At 32.1% G+C, this 19,007-nt stretch overlaps 2 protein-coding genes across 3 annotated transcripts; one reads left to right on the plus strand and one right to left on the minus strand.

The window, feature by feature from the left end:
• Window positions 1-2,209: 2,209 nt before the first annotated feature.
• LOC123920247 (methionine aminopeptidase 1A) lies at window positions 2,210-7,780 on the minus strand. Its single transcript, XM_045972470.1, has 16 exons — window positions 7,629-7,780; window positions 7,142-7,192; window positions 6,264-6,434; window positions 5,998-6,073; window positions 5,772-5,819; window positions 5,631-5,675; window positions 5,147-5,246; window positions 4,850-4,901; window positions 4,722-4,763; window positions 4,242-4,303; window positions 4,050-4,148; window positions 3,634-3,707; window positions 3,461-3,530; window positions 2,937-3,002; window positions 2,772-2,860; window positions 2,210-2,653 (listed from the first exon to the last, which is right to left on the minus strand). The coding sequence occupies exons 1-16, from the start codon at window positions 7,697-7,699 to the stop codon at window positions 2,576-2,578; spliced, it is 1,194 nt and encodes a 397-aa protein (XP_045828426.1). The 5' UTR covers window positions 7,700-7,780; the 3' UTR covers window positions 2,210-2,575.
• Window positions 7,781-9,138: 1,358 nt separating this feature from the next.
• Window positions 9,139-18,767, plus strand: LOC123920241. 2 transcript variants are annotated; one of them, XM_045972458.1, is made up of 14 exons: window positions 9,139-9,293; window positions 11,220-11,345; window positions 12,116-12,188; window positions 12,371-12,663; window positions 13,065-13,283; window positions 14,037-14,112; window positions 14,281-14,720; window positions 15,211-15,465; window positions 16,027-16,274; window positions 16,352-16,555; window positions 16,642-16,734; window positions 17,112-17,219; window positions 17,300-17,728; window positions 18,314-18,767. In XM_045972458.1, the coding sequence occupies exons 2-14, from the start codon at window positions 11,237-11,239 to the stop codon at window positions 18,464-18,466; spliced, it is 2,700 nt and encodes an 899-aa protein (XP_045828414.1). In that variant the 5' UTR covers window positions 9,139-9,293; window positions 11,220-11,236; the 3' UTR covers window positions 18,467-18,767. The 2 variants fall into 2 exon arrangements, with proteins under 2 accessions (XP_045828414.1, XP_045828413.1); XM_045972457.1 differs by having other exon boundaries at window positions 9,151-9,293; window positions 13,062-13,283.
• Window positions 18,768-19,007: the final 240 nt, after the last annotated feature.

Consider the following 19,007-nt stretch of genomic DNA (forward strand, 5'->3'; position numbering starts at 1 on the left):
TAACTTAGAGTACCAAACATCTAATTTAGTCTAATTTTGAAATGTGAGACAATATCATTATAATTTTTTAATATATTAAAATTGCAAACTCGTCCTCAACTATCTCATTGTGAGGCGTTTCTTAATATATTAAAATTATTAACAATCCGCGAATATTTCTTTGTTTGTAATTTTTTAGACCAAAATGACTAACTAAATATATAGACAATTGAAGACATATTTGTAATTTCGAGACATTCACAACTCTAATACACACTCTCGCATATTCTGTGACCCAAAATAGATGTTTACCGATAAATATTTACCGTACAAAAAAAAAATTAATTATTTATCAATTAACAATTTTTATGAAGAATATTTTTTAGAAAAGTAGTAGTTTTTTTAGTTAGTAAATATGGACATTTTATTAAATTGTTTGACCAAAGCTTAAAAATTCAAAGTTTTTAATTTAAAAATTTTTGACCAAAAAAAATTCAAAGTAAAATGTTGACTTATTAAAAATAAAGCGTTACATATTCGTCCACAAATCCTAGCTCAACTGGCAGAGATGCCGAAATTGTTAGTGTTAGACGTCAGGACCAGAGTTCGGACCCCAAACACTTCGAGTTTACATTCAAAATTAAATAAGTTAAAATATATATTATATATGTTCATTTTAATATGAGGTAAAGTCTACGAGTTTACGAGTTAAATCTACGTTTCGATTTCACTTAGCCAAAACGAGTTGACGTAAAAACTAGATTCTCGCATTTGATATATGAGTATAGAACTGACAATTCTAACAAAGCGTCGTAGCTTTAAAACTGGACAATATGATGAAGATGATAATGATGAGGAAATACAATCACCCGATAATATTTTAGAGTCAATTATTTTTTGTGGTTGTTGATATGATAATAATTTTATTAAAAAAATAAATTTGAGCAATTATAAGTTTTTGAAAGTATTTTTGAATTTTTATTTGATGCAAAAATGTTGAAATCATTGGATAATGATGAATTAAAAAAACCTTGAATTTTTTAGACTGTGTTTTCTCTTATGGATTTGTTAGATGTTGATGTAGATGGTCTATTTTTCTAAATTGAAAGTGTTGCAAATGAATCTGTCTAATGTGTTGATGTCTGAAAGGTTGAATAGTCTAGTCATTAAAAACTACTCGAGATCGTTAATGTAATAAGAAAGGTTGAGTAGTCTAGTCATTTTATGTATTAAGAAAGAAATAATAGAACATATTGATATAGAAACAATTACAACTAAAAATACTCAAGTGTTTTGTATGAGTATTTTGATATTAAATAAAAAATTCGATGTTTTTTAGAAATTCAAATGTTTTATAACATCTACAATAATTAGACCCAAATTATATAGTCGCCCATAGGCCACAAAAATCTAGTTAGAACTTAAACATATTGCAACTTGCCATAACTTGTCATCTTTTGGGGAAATAACTTATTTGCAGCTTATAACACAAACATTTATCAAGATAAACATGTATAAATTATTTCTATGATAAAAGATAAAATTATTACAATATTATATATTAGAGTATTCATTTTTAGTTTGACAAACTCTCTCAAGAATTCATTGTAAGTTTGAGGGGATGTGATAGATAATAATATATTGTAGGGATTTCTTAAAATTATTGCAATAGAAGAGGTATAAGACAGTATAAACTACACATGCAGATCATGACAAATTTGAAGCATAATGTCAAGTTTAGTTTGTAAGTCAGGAGAGCCTGGTTAAATCTAGGCTGTTCTATTTTCTTCTGCAGACAGATCAATTATTTCAAAACAAATTGAAGGCTTAGATGAAGATTGTTTCTTTCCAGTGAAATTATTACAAATTATTACTGGAGACAATCCATTCTCAACGAATTTGAAGAGTCATGAAAGATTTTTGTTTGGTGCTTGTGTTTAAGAAAGCTTTATTTGCATTGAGATGTTTTTAAGTACACAAAGAATTAGTTCAACAATGTAAACATTTTTTTAAGATAAAGAACAAATTTGGTACACAAATAAAATCATACTCTCTTTGGTATCATATTTTCAGGTTCATTGAAGAACTGATATATCTGATCATATGAACCAGATACATCGGTTATTCAATTAACCTAAAAAGAGAATCAATGAGACAGTAGGGAGTATATAACTACATTATATCAATGATTTGCTCCTCGTGCAATTCACAAGTGTAAATACTAGTTAAATTCACATACAAAATAAATGACCTTTCATATCATTTTGATATTATTGTTTCTTTTTGAAACATTACATAGAGTATTTGTGTAGAAAAAACATAGAAACATGAAATGGGAAAGGAAGAAAACAAAACTACAACTGGATTACCACAAAACTTAGGCTTGAATCATTAAAAAGCAGGAAAAATAAACAAAATTACAATATCAAATCATCTTCAATAACAGACAATTTATTGTTGATCATACTTTCCAAAAAGTTACAAGATACACCAAAATATAATAGACAACCAGAGAAAGCAGAGAAATGAAATATGGTTGTCTATTATTCATATGGAATTTAGAAAATGGCAGCATATGTCTTCAGCATTCACTCGATTATGAATTTAACCAAGGAAAAACATTAGGCGATGTCTGCAACCGCCCTGTTAAAACTTCAACGCCAGTTTCTGTCACCTAATAACGAAAAGAAAAAATCATATTAAATTGGTACCATCTAAAAAAAAACACAAAACTACGTGACTTTTATATACATTTTTTGATGAAAAGCAGGAGAAAATAGAAATATTCTTACCAAAAGAGTGTGCTCAAATTGAGCGCTTCGTTTACCATCTGCTGTAACAGCGGTCCATCCATCTGGCCACATTCGATCACGCCAGACACCTATCAAAAATTACAGTTTATTAGTATCTGTTAAATGCATTCCGTCAAAGTTATCGGTTTAATTTTTTTGACATACCTGCATTGATCATTGGTTCAATTGTAAAGGTCTGACCAGCCTTCATCACTCCAACTGCTTTATTTCCTGACAATGGTTAAGGTGTTTTCCAATTTGCAAGGGTTCTCTTCCATTTAATCACGATTTATTTTTTAACCTTAATAAAGAAAAGTGAATGCTAATATCCATAAAATTGATTCTACTTATGGAAATAGTGATTTTATGTCCAACAAACAGTTCCTTTATATGAAAAGAAAGAATACTGCTGAATGCTAGATCAAACATCAAAGGATGCAGAAAGTAATTTCCAAAAATGTTTTTTGCAAACTATGTAGCACAATGTTGTCAATCGTGAATCGCAGAAAACAGCATTTTGTTTTGTTCAAATTCTGCTACGCTATAATGCTATAACAGGTATTTGACAACACTTTGTACTAAATCGCACATCGCAGAACAAAAGCGGTTTGTTGAAATTTTGCTACACTGCAGCACAACCCTATTTGACAACGCTGCCCTGTAGTTCTTTTGAACCAATAAAAGGATACTTCCATAATGAGGAATGTTCGGTGCACAATGGAAAAGCTCACCAATTCCATGACCACAATATGATTTTACCTATAAGGACAAAGGAAATTATAAGAAAGGAACAAAATAGATAACCATCCAAAAGCGTGAACAAAAAACATTAAAGATAAAAAAAATTGAGATGTGTTGTTACCACTGAGAAGCCTGACATTGAAGCGTGACGATTAATAACTTCACCAATTTCACGGAATCGTACACCAGGTTTAACTGAATTTGATGGAAAAGAAGGAATAAGGAACATATGGTTCAAATTCTTAAAATTATATGTAAGTTTTTGTTAGAGAAATGATATTTGAACAAACAAATTTGACATGAAATTCGACAACAAATATTGGTCGTTAATAAATATAACAAGGTTGTGGCTCGTTAACAATCCACTGAACACAATTTTGAACATCATTAACCAAATTTGCATGTCAAATGTTGAACACAATTTTGAACATCATTAACCAAATTTGCATGTCAAATGTTGAACACAATTTTCAAGTGTGCATATATACATATAAATCCATTACTCATCCAAATCATGTCAAAGTAGCATAATCATACCAATCGATATTGCCTTATCCAGGCACTCATATGTGCATTGGACCAACTTGCGAGACTCTTCGTCCACATTTCCCACAAAGTATGTTTCATTGAGATCACCTGCATATCAACCCACATAATTAAACAAGGGTCCAATTTTATAATCTTAAAGTGTAAAAGTGTAATAATTCATGTATATGTTAATCAACTCACCATGAACACCTTTATAGTACACAGTGACATCAACATTTACAATGTCGCCATCCTCAAGTTTCCTGTAGAACAACTAAATTATTGAGAAGTTCTCAATTTGAAAAGGATATAATTGTCTACTTTGCCATGCTTTATAGTACTTGCTTGCAATAATCAAGTATAAAGTTTCCAATATGAAGGACTAATTGAGAACATTAGACCTGTTTGGTTTAAAATAAGTGTTTAGTTTAATATGTTTTGTATCTTTTCACTATTCCTTGTATAAATCTTCAGAAACAGAAAACAAAGTTAAACTTGAACAGCATTTTGTAATTCAAAATTAAAAGAAAAAATAAAAACACTATTTTTTCAAACCAAACAGACACTTATTTCTGTAATTAAAGTTAGAAGATATACAAGTGAAATTGACTACTAGAAACAAAGAAAAATCATAGAAAGAGGAAAGCGAAAAGAAAAAAAAAAAAGCAAGGATCATTCTACCTTGCATCAGGAATTCCATGGCAGATCACTTCATTAACCGACCTGTTAGAAGAAGCAGATTTTGTTCTGAACAAACACCAAGACATTCTATGAACAATGGAATATTTACAAAGAAGGAAAGTACCTACGTGCAGCAAGACTTCGGGAAGAAATGGTAATTGAGAGGCGAAGGGTACCCTCCTGCAAAGTCAAAGTTTTAGAAAAATGTGTCAGTGTCCTATGTTTTTGACATTAGTAGTGTAGATGTGTCTGTGCTTAATTAACAACTATTGCAATTGCCAAATGACATAAAAAAAGCCAAGAAACCATAACATGAAATATAATATTTTCAAAATGTAATATGGTATAAATTAGTAATTCAATAAATAAAGCAGGAAAAAAGCTGAAAAGAGTGTTTCAAAAATGAAACTTGTTAAATTTAGCACCTGCAGCGATAGTTGCCTCGTGAACTACTCTATCAATTTCATCAGTTGTCACACCAGGCTGAATAATCCGAGCAGCTGCATCCAACACCTCCCTTCCAATCTATAAATCAATCGTGAAATAAGAGTCAAAAGTCTGCCACTATATTCCAATATACAAGACAAAATATAAAAAAGATATAAAGAATTTTCACCAAACGTTTATCCAAATAAGACAAAGGCAACTCAACTGTCCTAAAAAACATCGTTTTTCCTTTAAACTTTTTTTTTAATCATTCACAGTATTTTACTTTACATTCCCACCTACTCCACCTCATCACAGATATCAGATAATAGGTTTATTGTATGTCATCTTTAAAACAACAAAGTAAAATTAAATAATGAATGGCCAAGTCATGTTACAAGTTTTGCATTGAATAATGAATTGAAAGAGTAGAGTTTAAAACTGCTCCATGAGAATCCACAAAGGCCAAATGACGGAACTTACCCGACAAGTTTCTCTCATTCTTTCGATTTGATCTGGAGACTTGATCTACAGATTAATATCAATTAGAAAGTGGTATAAAAGAATACAAACAACGTAAAACTTGATCTTGCATCAATTACTCGGGAAATTTAAATTAGCTACCTCAACAACATGCTGCAGATCACTAATGGGCTCAACTTTGGGAGTTCCCTAAGAAGAGATCAAAAACAATTAGAAACCAATGAACCTTCGGTATATTATGAAAAGATATCTTCAAATTGGATTGAAGCCAAATGAATTAAATACTTTTTTCGGAGAAAAATGAGTTGAATACTTAAAATTTGATTAAATGCAAGGAATCTAAATATGAAGAAATCAGATAACTCACATCATCGGCCCAATCAGGTCTAACAATATGAGCTGGGACAATCCGTTTAGCAGATATGGGATATGGCCGCAGCGCCCTGCAAGAGCAGAAATAAAATTTTGGTTTCAGCAAAATAGTTGGGAAAAATACTCCAATTTTTTTTAGCCACGAAAAAAACTGCAAATTGAAAGGTGCAAACATATAAGATGCTGAAACTAAAAGCATCAACAAATACTAATACATCTAAGTTCTAAAGTAATAAGGGATTCAAAGTGGTGGAAATTTACCCAGTCCAATCAAAGTAAGGAAGCTTTGGAGTTCGACCCTGCCCTCTCTTCGAGCAATATAACCATCCTTCACCAAGTGAGTCTGAATTTTGTGTTCCAACTGAGGATAGCTTTGCCTTCAGATGCACTGATTTGTGGGAACTCCAAGAAGATTTGAAACATTCCTGAGAGCTGTCAAAAGATGTAAAAATTGGTTCACATATATGAAAGATATCAACATAGTGTGAAATAAAGTTCTGGGTGATTAAACAGTTGCAAGTTGTAACAGTAAGTATTTGGTAGTAATCCACTTTTCTCTCATTACTATTAGCAACATTGCTCAACCTCACCTTCTATAAGGTGCCCTTCGGAGCAACAATGCCATCCCTTTCACCAAAATGCTAAGCCCTAATAACTAAATCAATCTGTTGTAAATATTAAATTAAGATCAATTACAGCTATGTTTACAATAACTAGAACATTATCACTAGTCGCGGAAAATAGCGGTTTGTTCAAATTCAACTACACTACAATGCTATAGCTGCTATTTGACAACAGTTTATAATTAAATCATGTATTGTGGAACAATATCAGTTTGTTAAATTCCGCTATGCTATATCTCCAGTATATCCGCTATTTGGCAATAGTTGCACTGACATTGGTAAAGATTATGGAGGCAAGATTAATCATCTCCTAGGCAATCAAAACAAAGGGGTTATAACACTAGAAATAAAAACAGAATACCAAGATATCTTTTCAAACCAAACAATACCTAAATTTCCAATAGTTAATATACATTTTGTCCTTATGGTTATTTTATTTTATAATTATCTACTGAGATTCAATTATCAAAATAAAAGGAACTTCAAATAACTGAAAAGTAGTAAACAATCACATACCAGAACGCAGAACCTTCACGAGGAAGCTTCAATTCCATGCATTTTGGACACCTGAGAAAAAACAAGCAGTAGAGTTAAAATTAAAATTAGAATCAAACACATTATGAATAAATTCTATTGTCTCCAAACCATTATCATCCCATCATGGTTAAACCATCAAAACAAACTTAAAATTTACATTTTTCACCACCCATTTGACCAAAAAATCTCTAGCATATAGTAGACATGAAACAAATTAATTTCATACAATCAAAATTCTCAAACAACTAAAACAATCCCAAGAAAACCAATAAAAAACCAATAACAGCAACCTTTTGCTAAAACCAACAAAAACTCATTTGATCAGAGCTAAAAATTAAGTCTTTACCATATATCAAACCATTTATAATGAATAAATCAGCATCTTGCAATCCAAAATAACAAAATTAAAAAACAGTTTTTGAATTTTGTGAGTAGCTATAGAACAGAGAAAGATAATAATACATACTGAAGATTCGCAGGTTTGGCACAATTAACACAAGAGAGTGTATTTACGGATACATTAGATTCACTAGACATCGATTGAAAATAAATTAATTCTAGGGTTTTGCAGATTTTGTTTGTAGAAAATTGGGAAAAAGAGGTTTGGAACAGAAGAAGATGAATTTTATAGCTTTGTGCTGATTTGGACGGGCCTGATCTGTTTTCTTTTACTGGATAGCCCATTGGGCCTGGAGGCTCATTTTCTTTAAGGTGGTGCGAAAGTAAAAAAAAAAAAAGGGGTTGTAAATAAGTTATTTTAATAGGCAAAGGTATGAAGTGGCATCCATGTAAGATATTAATTTGTTTAAATCGGAGTTGTTTTTTAGTAGCAACTTCAGTAGGCCGACACAAGAAGACTTGGTATAAATTATGGGAGTAGGACATGTTTTTATGACTTCAGAGTAACGTAAAGTATACAACATAATCATGATAAAAGTTAACGAAAACAAGTCTGGTGTGCTTTTTCTTTGTGGTAATGGCGGAACAAGGAAGACATTTATCTAGAGGGTCATGTCAGCCGCATTAGGATCAAAAAGTGAAATAGTTATAACAGTTGTGTCAACTGTCAAGTGAGATTGCTGCATTGCTTATACCTGGTGGTAGATCAACTAATTCAAGGTTTTGTATTCCTTTAAATGTTGACGAGTTTTCAACATGCTCCATAGTTCCCAAAAGCCCTTTGACGATCTTAATCCAAAAGACAAAACTCATTATATAGGATAAAGCACCAATGATGCACAAACACTGCTTCGAAGCTGTTGATATGAAAATTAAACACATTCCCTTCGGTGGAAAAATTATTGTTTTTGGTGGAGATTTCAGACAAATTCTACTAGTAATACCCAAAGGTACAATGCCAAAAGTTGTTATGCAACTATTAATTCTTCGGTTCTTTGAAATTTTTTTGAAGTTTTAACATTGAGTAAAAACACGAGACTTCTTAGTGGTGCATCGAGTACAGAAGTTGAACAAAAGAAATTGTTTTTTGAATGGGTTTTGGGGGTTGGCGATGGAGAAATTGGAGATGACAACGACGATGATTTAGAACTTTATTCTATCAGATTTACTGATTCCAAATCAAGATGATCCTCTTACTTCTATCGTTGAAAACACATATCCACATTTTTTATAAAACATGAAAGATATAACATATTTCCAAAATATAGTTATACTAACTCCTAAAAATTCCATAGTCGACACAATAAATAATTATATTTCGGATTTTATTCATGGTGAAAAAAAATATTTGAGTTATGATACTCAACTCGCACACAATGTAGGTGATCATGTAGTGGATGATGTTGGATTTTCAAATCGCAAGTTGAGACTTAAAGTTGTAGTTTCAGTTATGTTTCAACGTTTCAGCATCTAAAGAAATGCATATAAATTTTGTCTTTTTTTTTTTTTAAATTTCAACGGAAACGGTTTCCTTTGATTGATTGTTTATTTTGCAATGACTATTGATAAGAGTCGGTGACAATCTATTATTTAAGGTAAAAAAAAAAATTATTCATCCCAAATTTTCTCGATCTTGGTAATTATCCACCGATTCTTCATCGACCATCTGTGCTCTTTCGCGCGATTCTTCTCTGAGTGCTTTTCAACTCCATTTCAGAATCAATTGATTTTGGTATATGCTGATAAATGATAATGCTATTATCTACTTCCTTTGCTGTATCATCTATTTTCGTTCATTCCAACTCTATTTTTGTTTTTTTCTGATTCCGGACACATATTTTCTGGTTCAACCGATTTTCAGCATCATTAAGTGATTTTAGCAACATAGTTTTGATTTCAAGTACATTTTAACTTTCATTAGGGTTTTGATTATTCTGATTTTTTGTGTTGTATATGTTTAGGATTTGATATTTCTCATTTGATTTTAACTTTGCTTAGGGTTTTTGATTTTTCTGATTTTATTCTGTGCATGTTTAGGATTTGATATTTCTCATTTGATTTTAAGGTGATTTATTTTTTGGCTTAATTACATTCCCTTATGTTTATTTTAGGTTTCAATTTGATCCATTAAGTTTAAAAAGTTTCAATTTAGTCCTCTTAGTCAAATTTTGGTTCAAATTGTCCATGTAACTAACAAATTTGCGTACGTGGACAACTTAGGAGAGTGTCGAGTGAAAGTTTTAGACAAAACTAACTCGAAATTTAACGGAAAGTTAGACGAAATTGACTCAGAATTTAATAAAAAGGACGAACTTAAGTTGACATAAGTAACATAAGGGACCAAATATGCAATTAAGCATTTTTTTTAAAAAACTTTGCTTAGGGTTTTTGACTTTTTTGATTTGATGTTGTGAATCTTTAGGATTTGATATTTCTCATTTGATCTTTATGTCCAATTCTTGCATCTCTCTAATCAATCGTTGTTCCATCTTTTGGTTTGGAAAATTTTGATTCATGCATGTTTTTAGTCACTTGAATTATTACTGTTGCAATATTTTACTTCCTTTATAGCTGTTTGTTAGTTGTCATTCTAAACAATTTTGTTGTGATACAACAAAATTTGGTTGCCTAGTGCATTGAATTTTCGTTAGTTACTGTGTTCAGGGTTGTTTCGAGTTTTTAGTTTTCATTTATTTATTTATTGTTCTGTTTTTGTTAGATTTTCTATATTGTTGTTACTTGGGTTTTTGGTAGTTTAGTTATTTGTTTTGGTAGAAGGATGTAGCACACTTGCATATATTATTATCAGATATTCGGATAATATTTAAGCCTTCTAATGATTATGTGTTGAGATGATTTCCAACTTTAATTCCATACTCATCCTATCGGCTTTTCTTTTTGCAACACAATCATCATCCGAGACAATGTAAGAAAGCAGAAAGATAAACACCTGTAAAAAGTCATAGCTAGTTGCTAATGTTGCCATTTTTCAAGCCACCATATCACTTTACCACCATCATCAAAAACTACCAAAGATCTAGTGCTAGCAGCTGAATTTTATCCTCTGGTTGAGTTGTATTTTCTTTCTTCTCTAGCATGTATGTGTAGGAAGAGAGAATGAATTAGTTGATTAGTTGTTACTTTTTACCTAGTATTGTCTCACTGGTGACTTTATCACTTAGGCATATGGGTTAAAGTGTTTAGCATAAGGTGTAATGTGAGATTTGAGTGGGTGTCAAAGTTTTAATTTACTGTAAAATTAAGAAAAATTCCAGTAGGTTTGAATCAGGGAGTATATTTTTTAGCATTATTTAGTTGATGTTTTCATTTGTTTGACTGTGTCATTGTGATTTACACCCTATTGGTTGGTGTCATGTTTTGCTTGTTCTACATTTATTTAAGTGATCTGTTGTGTTGCCATATTCTGTTGGATAGTATTACATCACCAGACACAGAGGTGATGGTAATTAGATATTCCTCTTTCTTTGTACTTGTTACTTTTTAGTAAACTCAATGGACAAAGAATGGATGAAATTTCCAAGAGAAAGTCCAGTATAATGTATCATTGGTTATGCTTGTATTATATTAAATCAATATATGTATTTGTATTTTTGTATTTATATTTATATGTGGGTATTGCATTTGTGTTGATTCACAGGTTGAATTTTTGTCACAATGAAAGTAAAGAAGGGAAAAAAAGGCACACGACTTGCTGAAAAGAAGAAACAACAGAATAGGGAACAAAAAGCTGATGTTGAGACACATGTTCAAGTAAACAATGATGGTATATACATGTTATATGTTTCTGTACTTGACGTAATTTGTTTAATAGGAAGTTTGTTTTTCTGGTGATTTAATATATGTACTCCCTTCGTCCCTAATTAAACAACTATTGCTTTTTTTCACATATATTAGGAAAAGTTGGTAGTAAATTTATTGTGTCCATTTTGTGTGATGATCTCCCCCAAAATATCCTTTGTATATTAATCTGTCCAACTTTATCTTTTCATATTCTAAGATAAATTAGTTGCACCCCTCTGCCCCTAATCATAAGCGCCCATTAAAAAATGTTTTGTCCCTAAATATAAGCCTCCTTTAAAAAATGTTTTGTCCCTAAATATAAGCGCCCCTATGCAAGTTACCAGGTACATTTTGATTTTTTTCCCAGCTACCCTTATTAATACTACTAATTTATCCCGGGTGATGATAAGTTTAAGTTAGATAAATTGACATACAAATGGTCGTTTAGGAAGATCTTCACACAAAATGGATATAGTAAATTCCCTACCAACTTTTCTAGATATATGTGGAAAAAGCAACATGTGCTTATAATTCTGTACAGAGGGAGTATTATTTAGGGTATGTTTGGAAGGAAAAAAAACCTAGTAACTTGCGCTGGGGCTTATTTATGAGACAGCTTTTTTTTCAAATAGGGCTTAGAATTAGGAACGGAGGGAGTATTTTAGTTTTTCCATCATTGTTTCTCTCTGTCTTGGCATATAGTATATTCCTTTATCTCTACAGCTCAAAACCATTTTTTGTTGTTCTTGATAGAGATGAAGTCCAAAGATGATGTTTGCATCAGTTCACAACTCAAAAGGCCCCTCATACCTTCTAGTGGAGAACCGTAAGTTCAATTTCTTGTTTCAGGAACACTATTACTCCAGCAATTGGCTGAGTAGAAATATCAAAAGAAGGAAGTTATTGCAATCCTTTTCAGCTATTAGAATTTTTAACACATCATGCATTCTTTATTTAGTTGTCACAATTTCTGGGTCTGCTAATAATTATACTTTTCAATTGATAAAGGTTGGTAGATATTCCTGAAAGTATAAAGTCCAGTGAAGAATTGTATCGAGGTAAGTTAAGAAACTTTAAAGCAATGACGGAAAGCAAAGGATGTTCTTCAAAGCAGGGGATGGAGCAAAGTTCTACTTCAAAGCAAGCAAAAAATCAGAAAACAATCATGAGTACTATGGACAACGCTTTGAGATCCATTCTCAATCAGGATCTAAGGAAACAACAATCATTGACAGCTGGAAGTTCAATACAAGTGGAAGGATCTGTTCAAATACAACATAAAAAGCAAGATGATAGGACAGGTTTTCAAACATGCTTTTCCAATCATTACTTGTCCATTATTATTATTGCTCCTTTCATCACTGCAATCTTCATTTGTGATGCCATTGTTATGTTGTTAGCTGCTACATTCTGGTTGTTGAAAATTATTACAATACCATGCTTCAAAACCTGTCCTATGCCTTGGACTAGGCTTTTTAAAAACTGTGCACAAAACCTATCCTTCTTCCTGCACTAGCTAACAAGTTCAAATTATTACAGTAAGAAGATTGAGCGTATAATATAAGTTGAAATTAAAGATAATAATGTTTTTTCCCCTTGTTTTTGGAGTATTATTCTCATGTTATGCTACTGACTTACTGTTAATATTGACTTACTGAACTTATTAATTCTTTGTTCATGTCTTGAAAAACCGAACTAGTAGGCCGCTATCTGTTCAATGGATTAAGCAACAGTTCTTCTGCTCAATTCCAAAAGGACCTTGTTGATCATGGATCATCCAAGAAGCAAAAGACTACTTCAAAGTGTCCTTCAATGTCACTTGATGATTATTTTGAAAGGCATATGCAACAACTTGAAGTTGAGGGTGATATTAACTATGTAAATGATGATGGTAGGAAAACTAATGACGATCCCATGGAAGGTAACACCCCTACTAGTTAACTAAGTTTCATTTTATTTTTTTTAAAAAAAACAACAAAGTTTCATCATCATCATCATCATCACCACCACAGATGATACATATGATATGCATATGTTGCAGTGGCATCAAATATTGGCCATGGTGGGTATCAGTGCCGTTTTTTTGGCTCTCTGCCATGGCCAAGTTTGGCCGATATTGCTGGATTTTCCGCCATACTCTGATATGACGGCGGTATGGCGGAATTTTGGCTCTCTGCCATGCATGGTCCGCCAATCGCCGTCGACAACACTAATATGTTGCTCTTCTGTTACTATAGTGCTCTGGTTAGCTTACTGTTAGTATTTAGTCATTTCAGTTGTACATTCAGTTAGGGTTCTATTATTATGCTACTATCTATATTGAGGTAGCCGCTTTGTATCATTCAGTTGGTTCATTCATGCATGAAATCACAGGATTTATTGAGAATCATCTGTGTAGGTTTGCCTTTCTATGCTATTATTCTATACTGCTGTGTATCATTCAGTTGGTCAAACCTTATATATCTCTTTATGCTATCTGAAGCAAAAATGACCGTGTGTAAACAATTTGTCTGCATAGGGGATTATATTTAGAGACAAAACCTTTTTTTCAAAGGGCACTTATAATTTGGAATGGAGGGAATATTTTAGTTTTTCGATCATTATTTTTCTGCCTTGATATCTAGTGTATACATTTATCTCTACAACTCAAAACATTTTTTTTTGTTCTTGATAGAGTTGAAAAAGTCCAAAGGTGATGGATACAGTAAATCACAATTCAAAAGGCCCATGCTACGTTCTAGTGGAGAACCGTAAGTTCAATTTCTTGTTTCAGGAACACTATTCCTCCAGCAATTGGCTGAGTTGAATTATCAAAAGACGGAATTATTGCAATCCTTTTCAGCTATTAGAATACATTATGCTTAATTTATTTAGTTATCACAATTTCTACTAATAATTATACTTTTCAATTCATACAGGTTAGTAAATATTCCAGAAAGTATGAAGTGGATGTTTTCCAAAGAATATTTGTCAAAGCACGGAATGGAGCAAAGTTCGACTTTAAAGCAAGCAAAAAATCAGAAAGCAATGATGAGTACCATAGACTCTGCTGGGAAATCCATTCTAAAACATGATCAAAGGAAACAACGTTCCGCCTTAAAGCAAGCAAAAAATCAGAAAACAACGTTGAGTGCTATAAACACTGCAGGGAGATCCATTTTTGAGCATGATCAAAGGAAACAACGTTCCACTCTAAAGCAAGCAAAAAATCAGAAAACAATCATGAGTACTATAGACACCGCTTTGAGATCCATTCTCAATCAGGATCTAAGGAAACAACAATCATTGACAGCTGGAAGTTCAATACAAGTGGAAGGATCTGTTCAAATACAACATAAAAAGCAAGATGATAGGACAGGTTTTCAAACATGCTTTTCCAATCATTACTTTTCCAATCATTACTTTTCCATTATTATTATTGCTCCTTTCATCACTGCAATCTTCATTTGTGATGCCATTGTTATGTTGTTGGCTGCTACATTCTGGTTGTTGAAAATTATTACAATACCATGCTTCAAAACCTGTCCTATGCCTTGGACTAGGCTTTTTAAAAACTGTGCACACAATCCGTCCTTCTTCCTGCACTAACTAACAAGTTAAAATTATTATGGTTAAGAGAGGCTTAAGAGTATAATATAATTGGAAATTAAAGAGAGCATGCATACTTGAAAATGGAGGAAGTTTGGGGAATAGGATGAAGTGATCTTGCTTTTAATTTGATAAACTTATTGACTCGCCATTTATACTGTTTTTCTCCCTGTATTTTATGTTTTGGGGTAACTCATGTTATGCTACTGACTTACTGAATTTATTAATTCTTTGTTTCATGTGTTGAAAAACCAAACTAGCGATCTGCACTCTGTCCGGTGGATTAAACAACAGTTCTCCTCAATTCCAAAATGACTCTGTTCGTCATGGACCATTCAAGAAGCAAAAGACTATTCCAATGTGTCCAGCAATGTCACTTGATGATTATTTTAAAATGTATAAGCAACAACTTGAAGTTGAGGGTGATATTAATGATGAAAATGATGATGAATTTGAGGGTGATATTAACTATGAAAATCATGATGTGGAGAAAACTAATGACCATCCAATGGAAGGTAAACACCCACACCCCTACTAGTAAACTACGTTTCATCATCATCATCGTCATCACTTACATTTCATCTTCATCACCAATGATACATATGATATGCATATGATGCTCTTCTGTTACTATAGTGATCTGGTTTCCCTCTTTGTTTTGACCATTTTGGTGGCCTTTGTTTATTCATTCTGTTTTGTTTTTCTTTGTTTCTTATCTTCGCTTTGTCGTGTTCACTCTTTCTGTTTTATTTATTGGTCAGCGCTCTGTTAGCATTTACTTATTTCAGTTGGACATTCAGTTAAGGTTATGTTGAGGTAGTCCAGTCCCTTTGTATTATTCAGTTAGTTAATTCGTATATGAAATCAGAGGAATTATTCATAATCATCTGTGTGTGGTGTTTGCCTTTTTCTATGCTATAATTATATCTCTTATGCTATCTGAAGCAAAAGATGATCTGTACAAATGTTTTGTCTACATATGATCATAGTTGTTAGTTTTTATTTTGAATAAGGATCATATTTATTAGTTAAACTCATCTCATATATAACTCTTGTGATACTGGAATGTTAACTAGGAGAAGCATCAAGAAAAAGGACAAGAGGAAGGACAAAATGCTGGCAAATTCATCACCGATCACCTGGTGAAAGACAAGAAATCACCTTAAATGAAGAGGGAGAACCCATTGGACCAACTCAAAAGATAGTTTCTGAATTCAGCAATTTTTTGGGATCAATAGCAAGGATGTCAGATTTGTGTCCTCTTATTTACACTAATTGGAAGGCTATACCAAACAAGAAGGAAAATATATGGGCTTATGTCAATGTATCAACTCATTTAGTATGTGTGTTTGAGTACTCTAATAAAATATATTTATCTAATCATGTTCCTTTTCACTCCAGAAAAGTTATATTGTTCCAGAAAAAGGAGAGAAGGCTGTATATGCTATAATAAATGATGCTTGGAGGCGGTACAAATGCTCGATTAAGAAAAATCATTTCACTAAGTATGAAAACATGCGTGAGAGGTTGAAAAATCGTCCAGACAACATACCAGAAGATCATTTTAGGAAATTAATGAATTATTGGAGCTTTGATATCATTCAAGTAAGATAAATTTAATTTGAACCGTGTATTATTCTACATTATTATTTTCAGATTCAATGAATTGAGTTTCTCATCGATAAATACAGGAAATTGGTCATACAAATGCCAAAAGTACAGCTAAACAAAAATGTAGACATCGAGCGGGTCCCATAAGCTTTGCTATCATAAGGGAAAAACTGGTATCTCATTTTTACTACTATTAGTGAATAATTAAATTAAATGCTATTTACAAGTGTGGTTACTACCGATTTTTTGCCATCCGGGGCCTGCTTCACAAGACTAAAGCTTGGATTTAAGTCCCACTGAATAGACTTCTTCCTGAAAATGTGAACACTTGTATAATGGAACCACCAGCTCCAACTACTAGGGGAAAATTCTGATGTTGATGAAGAAATGGATGTGACTCTAATATTATGTCACTTAATCAAACAACATCGGTGGAATAAATCTACAGATTTTGGTCTTGTGAAGCTTACCCTGGATGGCGAATAATTAAATGCTAGTGTTACTGATGATTTTTACTACTATTAGTGAATAATTTTTTTGCTTTGTGTAGCGTGCAACCAAGGATGATAGAGAGCCTCCTACTCAAGCTGAAGTTTTTATTGAAACACGACAGAGTAAGAGAGGAAATCAGCTAGATGAAGTTACTAGTAAAGCTATCGTAAGTTTTTTGTTTATAATTTTATCCTGTCAAATATAATTATCTATATGCTTAACTAATGCAGCTTTTAATTTTGCTAGACAAATCTTCAAGATTTGATGATAAATTCCGGTCAGTCTTCAGATGAGGCATTTCAAACTGTCTTCGGCAAAGAAAGATCAGGGAGGAGATTGCGTTGCCACGGAAGATTTACAACACCTTCTATCTTGAAAAGAAATAAAGAAATAGCAGAAATAAAAAAAAAGCATGCTGATGAGGTGAAAAATTTAATCGACAAGGTTCAGGAAATGGAGGAAAAACATGAAAAGATGGAGGCTAAACATAGTAATGAGATGGCAGCAATAGAGGGAAAATTGCAAATTCTTCTAAGGGTCATGCTGAACCAAAGCAACTCAGGCCGAGATATGGGGGATTTGGTAGCATTGTTATCAACCCCGAATGGTGATAATAATAATAATAATAATGCTCTACATTCATCTTCATCTGCACATGACCCAAATAATCATGAGGTATGTGTTCTTTATAGCTGCAACAATAATTTCTCTCTCAATAGTCTCCACCTTTTATTTCTTACCACAATCCCTCTACTGTTTTGATCAACACTGTTCTGTAATGTAACACTTGTCCCTCCCTTTTCACACACAAAATTCTATTTCTCTTGTTGTAAGATTCGAGAGTTGTTGGTTCCTAACAAAGCATTTATTATGTATTCTATTTCTATATAAGAATATCACTTGTATATTAGAAAAAAAAGATTTTTTTTCTGAGGGTGTTACGCATATGGAGTCTTGTTCTGCTTCTTATGGATTACATTTATTACCATTCTTTTGTTAGTATAAATCATTACCATACAGAATGTTGGTCACCCTCATTGAGAGCTAAAAGCATTAATTTAAGAGTGACATATACATTTATTAGTAGCAAAATCTGAAGGATGACAATTTTTTTTAAACAACCAATGTTAGTATATTAATTGTTAAGTTGTTAGTATTAGTTGGAGGTGAGAATCGAACTCGAGACCACCCTTACATTGAGGGATGCCATCAATTTTAAATTGTCATTGTTTTGTAGATCTTAGTATCTTTATCTTGTAGGTAAATCATGGCCCTATGGATGAAGAACAAATGCTTGATGACTTGGAAGAAGAAGATCCTGAAGAACACTTGTCTGATGACTTGGAAGAAGATGATGAAGCACAATTTGGTGATGACTCAGAAGAAGAAGAAGACCCAGAATATTCAGATTGACTCATCAATAGTGGTGCTTTTTTTTTTTTTTTTTTGTGTGATAACTGATAAGAATGCAAATACTATTCCTTTCTACTTTGGGTTGATAATAGAATCAACAAGTTATATGGAGCTTCTTTTTATAAGTTTGATTGTAATCAAATTAAGAGAGGCTAATTTTATGTTCCATTTATTATCAAAGTTTACCCAACTTAACAAGATGCAGTGTGGTTATTAGAAGTAGTAATTAGTTGCTTGTCTTTTGTAATAGAATTTGAGGCAATGCCGAATTGTTATATATGTGATGTTTGATTTGGTTTGACATTTAATTTGATTCATATACATATGAATGCTTGATCATGCTAAAATTATAAATTTGTTCTCTAAAATCAATGACAACAATTTTTCAACCACTATACACCTGAAAATTCATGAGCCTAACTATTTATATTTCAACGTATAATACGCACAAAGATTTTATATTACTCTTCTATTAAGAATTCCACATTATACGAGATATTGTCTTTTACTATATTGAGATTTTATATTTCACATTATATAA

Source organism: Trifolium pratense, linkage group LG4 (genome assembly GCF_020283565.1).
Source record: "Trifolium pratense cultivar HEN17-A07 linkage group LG4, ARS_RC_1.1, whole genome shotgun sequence".
In the NCBI taxonomy this organism is placed as follows: Eukaryota; Viridiplantae; Streptophyta; class Magnoliopsida; order Fabales; family Fabaceae; genus Trifolium; species Trifolium pratense.